The following is a 10,559-nucleotide window of genomic DNA, read 5'->3' as shown; positions in this document are numbered from 1 at the left end:
TTCAAACTCAATCTCCCCTTCCCATGGTTGGTGAAAATAGAGTAATAACTTTTGGTGATTCCTGGCTACCCTCGCCGAAATCGGGGCTATATAGGGTTTTACCAGCGCAGTAGGTACAATAGTAACAACATTATCAGGAGCCCCACAGTCCTCAATTTGACCCACACTAGGATATTCTTTTACCGGGTTGAGTGTCCAAATGATCTTGGGGATATCAGGGACAGGCGTAGCACACATCTTGGCCTTAATTCCATCCATGTTTGCCCGCATAGAGTGAACAAAGCGTCCCAGGCCATTGCCTGGTAAGGCGGTACTCACTGGAGCGGGAATCGATTCAGGTTTCTCCTCTGCTCCAGCGATTGCTCAAGGGGTGATTTCATCACTTGGGGGCATCGCAAGGTCCTAGAATAGCTCTAAGGCCGAAAGTGCGCCAATATCCGGTCTTTGGACGCTGGGCACCTCCACGAATGGGATGCTCTTCCACCTCTCAGGTCTCACAGTCGATGTCATTACTATCGGGCTCCACCATCGGTTGGGTCCGATTCGGAGAGTCGCATCATTGGCTACCTCGGCCTGGTCGTTGAGCATCGGCCGGAACACCACGGAAGACCTCCGACTACTGGTTGCTCTTAAACTTTTTCCGTCTCTCTGACCGTCTCTGGTTCCTCTGCGGGTACCAGGTCTGGAACCTATGTGAGCTTTCGGATATCATCGGGGTACTCGGATCCCCTGTAGCATCTTCTTGAATGCCCTCAGTAACCTTCATCGTTGAGGTAGATATGCTAGCAATAGTATCGACCGCCCAAGTTTTGGGGTCGGTCGCATCTTTTTATGAAAAGGCCATAGCGTGGGCTTGATAAAGCGTGCTCCGCATCGGGCACACTTGGCTCCCCAAACCAGCTTGTTACCGGGGAAATCACACCTAGGACATAGGGACCGGTGAACCGCTTTACATCCACCTCCACTACCAGAAGGCCTCCTGGTAGATGGTAGTGAGTAAAGTCCATAGCGCTAGACATAGCTAGATCTCTGGATAAGCAAGAGCACTGGAGTATTAGTAAGATAGCTCCTATCTCTCGCTTGACTCCGAAGAACTGAGGGTGCGGCCGGCCCCATACAGCCCCTCCCTTGTCATTGGTTGTCACAGTGCCCCTTCCCTATGATGAAGATTAGAGGTGGGGCACACTGGGACAGGGCGTGACTCTGACTCTTGGATGAGCCAGTCACTTTGCTTGGGTGGAGTCCTGGTTTTCACACCAGACCCGTACAGAACTTTGCAAGAATTTTTTGTGCAACCCTTTTGCAGGCAACACGTGCACTCTCCAGCCTTGGCGAGAGATGCCATCTTGTATGGTGAACCACTTGGTAGCTTCTCGAACTGGAGAACCACCATTTTAAGTTCCTTATTATACCACGTGTCCCATAGGATTCCGCCGGGAATCCATCTTCTGGACGTCCTCACAGCATATGGTTAGTGGTCTACTGAGAGTAGGTTGTACCCCAGGCTAGCAACGCTCTTTCCAATACGCTGCACACGGTTACTGTCCATTACAATCACCCTGTGGTTCCACAGTTTGAATATGGCTAGTAGTACTCTGGCGTTCTTCCAGCAGAGGGGTCTCGGCACCTAGTACGACAGGCACCCCTCCTAAGACACTCCCTAGCATTACCTTACACCGCCTCGCTCGGCTGCCAGTACCGCAGACCATCTCCAGCGGTCCCTGGGACTTGTTAACCAGAGCCTCCTATGACTACCTGTCTCAGGGCAAGTCAGAACAGCAATAGCCCTTTGTCTCCAGACCATTCACCCAATAGGGCAGTATAAGTCATAGTTCCATGGCGGGGAAAGTGGGCCCTGGTTATGGTATGCCGGGGTCCCCATGACACAACACCTAGCATCCCTCCTTCTTTCAGCACTTATTCTGGAAGCGTATCTGTAACTTCCAGCCTTGCGTCACTGAAAACCTGCCCTGTTGAGCAGTATATCTGCAGCGGCTCCAAATGTAACAGTGTTTCCCCCACCCGGTGGGAGATTTGGCCATTACTGTACAGTACGTGTGGTTCATGATACCTGCTGGTAACAGAATGGCTGAGCTGTCTGCTGATGGTAGTGGGGACACAGGATCAGGTTTCTGGGGTAAATTACCCACATGGTTCTCTAGCAGTGCAGCGCCTCCATCTGCCGCAGGCTCCAAGATGAATGGAGGTGATCTCCTACGGTAGAAATACTTCCCCTCCTCCCGGTAGGGTCACACCCAGCCAGGAGGTATATGCAAACAGGAATGGTCTTTATTGATACTATCACAACACACCAGTGGTCTGCTCGATCACAGCTTCTCGGGTCAGCTATCCACTGGATGATGGTCCCTGGATAACCACTACAGGTCAAGGCCCCTGCAGCTGTCCTAGCTCTTCCCGACTCCCCTATCAGAAGTCAGGTTATAGGCTCACACTCACTCTCCCCCAAGGGGGAGAAGTTAGGGAAGGCCCCAATCTCAGGCTCCCAGTTGTGTGACCTTGCCTCTCACAGTGAGGAGAAGCACTACTGAATTTGGGCGGTATTGCCTTTAAGTACAGCCTGGAGGAGGGCACCAGGTCTGTCCCATGATTGGACATGCTCAGGTCTGAGGTCACCGCCTCCCACTGTCACTCAAATGCAATACCCCATCTTAACTGCTGGCAAGGCCTGTTCTTACCAGGGATTACTGCCAGTACAAGGGCAGGCTAGTAGCCACAGGTGGCATGGCTACACAATGATATTGAAAAGTGGAATATGCTCTTGGTGGTTCAGGGGGACTGGTTTTAAGGGGCTAATCCAATACTGTATACTCTAAAACAGCAGATCACACTGTGATCATTCAATCAATAAGGATTTGCTGCAGATCGCTTTCTTCATTGTTGTATACAAATGGCAAACAGCCCTGCACTTACTACCCTTCTGGGACTACAACTCCCAGCATGCCATGGCAAAAGGGGGCTCTGCAGCGTTGTCCTATCACCATTAAACCTTTCAGTTTATCTATGTGACTTCTAAGATAAGTACTCATAGCTATTTTACATTAAATTGTACCATTACTGTGTTATACTCTTTCCCCTGTCTCCCTCACACCCTTCCCCAAAATCCCATATGCCCGATCTCATAGCCATGTCCCCAACTCCCATAGTCTGTCTCCCACATGCTGCAGCATCAGTGTCTCTATTATGTCACAAAGAGTCTATTACTGCTGCATGGCAAGAACACTGGGGATGTCAGAGCTCTGGGTCAGAACCTTGCACACTGCTCTGTTTTGCCATTGCAGACGAGTTTTGTGCCAAGCAGCACACAGGACGATTTACTGTATGTGTTTTATAAGCGAGTTATATTACTGTATAAGGAGAGTTTTATCCTTTTATTTTCTAGCACCATCTAGAAAGATACAGTGGAATCCACAGAAGTGTCATGAAGGGCAAAAAAAAAATTCTCCCTCGAGAAAAGGAAGAAATCAGCCTCAGACCCAGCGAGGAAGATGCTATTCTGGAAATTATTTTGGATCCTCTGACTCTTCCATCCAAGCGGAACGCAATTTGCCGATACCTCCAGGACAGCATCTTTAACAAGGATGGTAACATAACGTTTAAGAGATGGAAAGAGCTAGTTCCTGGCCTAATGAGGGTAGTTTCATTAAGAATGCAGGATAATAAGATCCCTTGTATTCATTTACTCACCGAAATACTAAAGGGTGCCAAGCACGACGGGGAAAATATAAAGATATCGATCTTACCTGAGATAATCTGTTGCCTGGGAAGAGAAGACCCGGCCGTGAATGAGGAGCTGGTTCACACTTTGCAGGAGTGCATGAAACTTAGACAGGCAAAGCTGAGCCAGAAACAACTGAAGTGCCTTATAAAAAACGGCATTGAGAGCATCGATAAAGGTCTCATTAAAACCATCATCCTCCTCCTCCCCAAAATACTAAAGGAGGAACTAAGGGGCCTTCATTTTTATAAATTGGTCCAATCACTTGTAGAAAAATTCAAACCTGGAAGATGCCAGGAGATAGCCACCCTGGCTGCCTCAGCTATTATTTTTTTAAACCACTATATAGAAACGGAAAGATTCAACAGGTATCTAAGTACATTGCCTATCATTTTAAAATATTTCTATTGCAAAAGCATGAAGGTCCATGCATCATGTGCTGACACTGTTACTGCAAACAGTTGCAGTGTTATAGAAGAGCAGTTGATGTCATTAAAGAGAGCAGCTCTTGCTAATGATACATGTAATTCAAAACAATGTGAAATTTCAGGTAGCAGAGCCAATTCACAGGCTAGGCCCTATCCTCATAAGCAGCCACATCAAGATGTGTTGTCCCGTGGTGGCACAAGCCTCCAAGGAAAGCAAAGTGAGGTGAAGAATGGCATTCGTGCCAGGCACAGGCTAGCACAAAATAATATCAGAAAAGATCCATTAGGTGTACATGCTGAGACAAATACGATCTCTAAAATTGGCTCTGATACTGGGATGGATCTGAACACCAATAATAAAAAAAATATCTCCTTGAAAAAAACCCATCCTGGAGCTTTGGAGAAACTGACAGGAAACCAGACTTCTTTTGTTATTCAGCCAGAACAGGTACATGTGAATGTTGTGTTATTTTCATATTTGTTCCCTGTTCGTCTTTGTGACGGTGAAGGGGTAACCAGGCCATCAATACAGGTATTATGCCTGGATGGTTACCTCTAAACCATATTTGTGGGTCTAGAGTGTCAGCTCTTGGACCCATGGGTTGTACATGAAATGTATGTGATTGTGCAACGATAAAGAATTTATGTGTGTTTTACCTTTCCAGGAGTGCTACCCAGTGGAGATGCACAGGCTATGAGTTTTTCAAGGGGGGTTTTGGGGACATATAGGCACAGACCTCTGGTCAAAATCCTCCCTTGAAAAAAGTTATGCCAAGTTCCCTGCTTCAGCACAGACTAGAAAGGTAAAAGGGGTATAGAGATGTGAGATGTCCCTGACACAGTCAAGATGTCCCTAGGTTAAGGGGGATACTCATTTAATGCCCAAATCACCCAGAAGCTGTACACTGGCGACACACTTTATTCGAGCTCGGCTAGTCCCACGAATTCGGGTATACCCGGGTGTATTGAGGTTTGTGACTGTTTTCTGCCCGAGTGCATTGAGGTATTTTCCAAGCAGGGATTGAAGCATTTTATTCCCGCTGGCTGCAATACTGCACAGTATATATATATATACTGCATTACAATTCATGAATTTATGCCATCTGGTAGACACGCGAAGCATTGCAGCCTATTAAATCCTAATCATTATCATTTAACAGATTAGCCGCCCGTCAGCCAGGCATGAACCCAGGCTGGGAAGGCAAACGCAACGGGGCTTGTCAGAGGTGAGGAGCGGCGCATTCCAGGTATCTGCCAGGTACATACTGGGTATTTGCTCGAATAAAGTGTGTCGGTGCAGTATAGGGTGTGACCCACAACTAAGTTCCCTGCTTCAGCACAACGCAGAAAGGTAAAAGGGGCTTAGGGATGTGAGGTGTCCCTGAAACGTCAAGGGGTCCCTAGTATAAGGAGGGATGCCAAGCTAATGCCCAGATCACCCTGAACCCATTATAGGGGTTCAGGGGTGCTCCAGTTATATCTAAGACTTTTGTTAAGGTTTTTCTGGAGTCTAAAAGTCAGGTTTTGCAGATTGTGAGGCATATGGCTAGTGGGTCTAAAAAGTACAAGTTATCATTCTATCCCTCATCACCAAAAAGACTTAGACATTTTAGCAGCCTAAAAGTGTAAGCTTTATACTATATTAAAGTAAGGTTCAGAGGTTGTTATACTGTATGTATAAAAATCCATGCATGGAAGACCTAATGTCTAACCCGCCGTCTAGCTTCAAAGGCAATCCAGAATATGGAGGTGTGAAGGTGTGCATATGGTAGCAAGGAGGGGCAGGGGAAACGGGCCCAACAGCCATATGGGCTCTGCGGTGTCTGCTCTGCAGATAGCCATGCCCCTTTCTCTGACATCATCAGCCAGATGAGCCCCGCTCTGATTAGCTGCTGAGAAATCTCTCAGGCTTTGTGATTGGGCTGCAGGTTTCTGTGAATGAACCTGAGCGGTTTTAAAAACCCTTACGCAGCTCAGATTTTCCGTGTCTAAGTTTCTAAGTTAGTTTTAAGTTTTCCAGATTTCTAAGGCTCTCTAAAGTTTTCTAAGACTCTAAGCAGTAAGTGAACTTTAGCACTTTAGAGAGTGAGAGGGAGTTGGAACGTTTGGAACGGCTTGGTCATTTCCGTTCTAAGACTTTTTAGGTAAACTTTGGCAATAGGCACCATCACCTAGAAAAGTATGGTTTGTTTTCAATGCCCAAGTAAGTGTGCTTTTTTGCTGTAAATTGTGTAACATTGTGTGTTTGCCTTTGCCTGTGAATACATTTACAATTTATTTCATTAACTCGTTTTGCTCAGTGAAATGATCCTGGTATAAAGGTGTAATTGCCTGGTCTCCCGTGACAGTTTTCATATCACAAACCACTTTAGTGATAATGGTTTTGCAGAACAAGCCAAACATGTAAATTGTGTTGTAGGCCTTTCTGGCAGCTAATAGGTTAAAAATCAATCCTCTTTTTTTGTAATCTGAGCCATGAGAATGTCCAAAAGTCTAATGGGGTTTTTTTTTTTTTTTTTAGCCAAAAAATGACTGTGAAGTTTGCCCACCTTGCAGACAGCCACATAAGGGGTGATGTCATGGTGAAGTGGCTGGACTTGTGCATTTCACAGATCCCATCACAATGATGTCACAGTTTACTATTGGCTAACTAATGATTGACTTTTTCTCTTTAACCCTTTTACTGCCTATTCCACATTATTGTGCAATGTGTTGCAGTCCTTCCTGGCAACAGCAACAGGGTTAAATTACGGTCCCTTTCTGCCTATTTCAAGTATATTTTGTTTCCTTTACTGTATTTTTGCCATTAGTTTTGTTGACATACAAATAAAAAGCAATAACCCTTATATTGGCATATGCATATACAATATATATACTGTGTGTGTGTGTATATATATATATATATATATATATATATATATATATATATATATATATATATATATATATATATATATATATATATATATATATATATTCATTGGGCCAGTCACTTCCTAGTATGGCCCTGATGAAAGGCTGAGGTAGTATGTTCATGGCAAGAACATTGCCTTTGAAGTGTGTGAACTTGGTTCATAACCTGGAGACAGGGCCGCCGACATAGGGGGGACAGCTGGGGCAAGTTTCTGGGCCTAGTGGCTGGGGAGCCAGCATCCGGACAAGTAGTTGGGCACAACCTCTCGTGGCCACCAGCTGGAGAGAGCCCCCCGAAGCCACTGTGCTCGGCCTGAGGCTTGACACCTGAGACCAGCATCAAGGTAAGGTTTAATATGTATTTGATTTTTTTTTTATATACTGTATGTATTGGTGTTTTTTTTATATGTATTAGGGGTCTTTTGATATGCATTGTGTTTTTTTTATATGTATTGGGGTATTTTTTATATGTATTATATATTTTTTAAACATTTTATACATATAAAAACAATGCAAATAAAAAGACCCCAATTCATATAAAAAAAACAGTTCATATAAAAAAGATCCCAAAACATATATAAAAAAAACAATGTATAAAAAAAAAAAACAATTCATATATAAAGGACCCCATCTACTATCTACTATATATTTGTGAAAGCATTGTATGTATGTTTCTCTGTCTGTGCTGTGTTCCCTGTCCCTAGCGGCAATCTCATTGGTCCCTTGGCCCGCCCGCCCCTGCACACCTCTCATTGGCCTCACACACTCACACCACCCCCTTGGCCCGCCCCCCACACCTCTCATTGGCCTCACACACTCACACCACTGTTTCAAGGCCCCCTTGGCCTGCTCCCGCACACCTCACCACTGCCTCACTCTCCCAGCCCTCACTGAGCTTTGGGAACACACCTAACTCTCACTGCTGTGACAGCTCTCACCTCTCAACGCACTAAACCCTCTCACCTCTCAACGCACTAAACCCTCACTGGCTGCTACCACCAAAAGGAATCAGACTCTCTATATATATTTTGTAAGCACCTGAAAACCGCAGGACACAACACAACTCACCTTCAGCCTCATGAGACACACTCCTTCACCGGACAAACAAAGCCCTCCTGTAGCACGCCAAACACTCACAAAACACTCCCGTGCCACGCAACCACCAACAGGACCCTCCCGTCGCCCACAACAATCCCCCCCCAACCCACGTGCACCAAAAATACAACAAACACCTCCCGTAGGACAAAATAAAATCCTTCCGGAACCATCACAACTCTCCTTCAGCCTCATGCGACACACTGCTTCACCGCAAAAATAAAGCCCTCCTGTTGCCCCAAAATAAATACATATACCGTTTGCACACTCAACTAACACTCCGGTGGCCCACAAACCCCCCCCAAATAGCCCAACCACCACTCCACATAGCCCACTCCTGTGACCACAACCCAGCTGCCATCTCCAAAAAAAAAACACGTGCACCGACAATAAAACAAACAACACCCGTAGAACTAAACAAAATCCCTCCGGAACCAACACAACTCTCCTTCAGCCTCATGCGACACACTGCTGCACCGCAAAAATAAAACCTTCCTGTCGGCCCAAAATAAATTAATATACCGTTTGCAAACACTCCGGTGGCACACAAACCCCCCCCCCCCACACAAACACCCCCCCCACACACACAACCCCCCCTCCCCCCCCCCGACTCACCTTCAGCCTCACATCCCGGGCAACGCCGGGTCTCTCAGCTAGTACATAATAATAGTCACTGGTGTGGGTGCAGATCCTATAATGAAGAATAAGCAATACGATACCGTTTGGAAACGAAATCAGCAGGCAGCACTCCAGAATTGAACAAACAAGTTGGGGGTTATATGTCTTAGGGTGGGTTTTGTTTATATGTATTGAGTTTCTTTTTTAATATGTATTTGTTTATTTTTATATATGTATTGGGGTGAGGTTATATGTATGTATTTTTTATATGTATTGTTTCTTTTATATGTATTGGTTTTTTTTTATATGTATTTTTTTTTGTATATATTTGTGGGGGGGAGGTTGTATACATTTTTGTATATATTTGAGGGGGTGGGGATTTTTTTTTGCATGTATTTATGTATTTGGGGTTGGGAATTTTTTTGCATTGGGAGCCGGGTTTTTTGGTACATATTTGGGGGGGGGGGGGGGGAGGGGAGGAATTGTGTGAGGGGGGCAGAGAATGAGTGTGAGAAGGGGGATTGAGTTAGAGTTGGGTAATTGTCAGAGGGGGGAGTGAGAGGAGAGAGGGGTGAGTAAAGAAAAGAGGGAGTAAGAGTGAGATGCAGGGGAGCAAAATGCATGTGAGGTGGGGAGGGGGTAGGGATTGAGTGAGAGTAGGGCAATTGATGTAGGGGGAAGAGTGAGAGGTGAGATGGGGGGGGGGGAGATAAATACATGGGAAGAGGGAGGGAAATAGAGGGGTATACAAATGAAACATGGAATACGAAAACAAAACATTTATTCTTTAAGAACATATATAAAGATTTTTTTACAGAACATATAAAAAAAACTTAAATCAAAATCACATATAGTATATCACATTATTATAATTCACATTGCAGTAAATACAATCTCGCAAATGTAAACTTTTCACAAAATGCTGTAATAAATAAATGAATGAAATAGATAATACATAAATAGGTGTGTACTGTCCTGTAATGGGTGCTGCTTCTGAAGTGGATTCAGTCCAAGTCCACTAAGGTGATGAAGGCAAAAAGATCAGGGGTGCACTCACATCCAGGGAAGGTATATATTGAAAAAGGGGAGAAAAAATACACCATAGTGCAACACAGTAAAAATAGAAGAAAAAAAATCCCAAGATAAATAATAGTGATCCTATTCAAATTTTATGTGAGTAATACACGCCCTTCGGTTATTAGTAGTAGCCAATTCAGATGGTAGATGGTCAGCAGGATGGGCAGGAAACTTCCCAAAAGAGATAAAGGAGAGGACACGGAGGATAATGCAGATTGCTTTATGAAAACCTAGTATTAAAAACAATAATACTCACAAGCAGATTACCAGTGCAGGCAGTGGGACCACCCGGGGTCATGGAGTGGGGAAAAGTCAAAAACAGCCTCTTTTCTCAGAAGACCCTCGTGGCGGCCATCCACAGTAGGTCACCGGATCAGGGAAATCCAAACGTTTTGGTCAGTCCTCCACAATACATCTGCTCAGCAAACTCTCCACTGCTTCTGGTATCGCCCTACACGTTTCGTCCATAATAAAGTTAATAATATTTTTAAAAATACATTTTATTTTTCTTTGTAAAATATATATGTAACGGTTGTTCCACCCCACCCAATCGCATATGTATATATATGAATGTAGGGGGACCTATATGTTACCAGGTGTGCTGCGTTATACCTGTCGGGCTCACAGGAGGTCTGAGCCCCCGCCAGTGAGAGCCTGGAGTGAATCCTCTGGATCGTTCTCGGTTTCAGCAC

General features: G+C 44.9%; 1 protein-coding gene across 1 annotated transcript in view; it reads left to right on the top strand.

The window, feature by feature from the left end:
- The first annotated feature begins 3,404 nt into the window (after positions 1-3,404).
- Positions 3,405-10,559, top strand: part of LOC142471679 (uncharacterized) — a 52,498-nt gene continuing 45,343 nt past the window's right edge. The window contains exon 1 of the mRNA XM_075578274.1: positions 3,405-4,612. Coding sequence (XP_075434389.1) covers positions 3,440-4,612 — 1,173 coding nt within the window. The 5' untranslated portion in view covers positions 3,405-3,439. The remainder of the gene's footprint in view (positions 4,613-10,559) is intronic.

The sequence above is a fragment of the Ascaphus truei genome, chromosome 1, assembly GCF_040206685.1.
Source record: "Ascaphus truei isolate aAscTru1 chromosome 1, aAscTru1.hap1, whole genome shotgun sequence".
Classification (NCBI taxonomy): Eukaryota; Metazoa; Chordata; class Amphibia; order Anura; family Ascaphidae; genus Ascaphus; species Ascaphus truei.
Note: the sequence above shows the minus strand (reverse complement) of the source record. Positions and strands in the feature narration are given on the sequence as shown.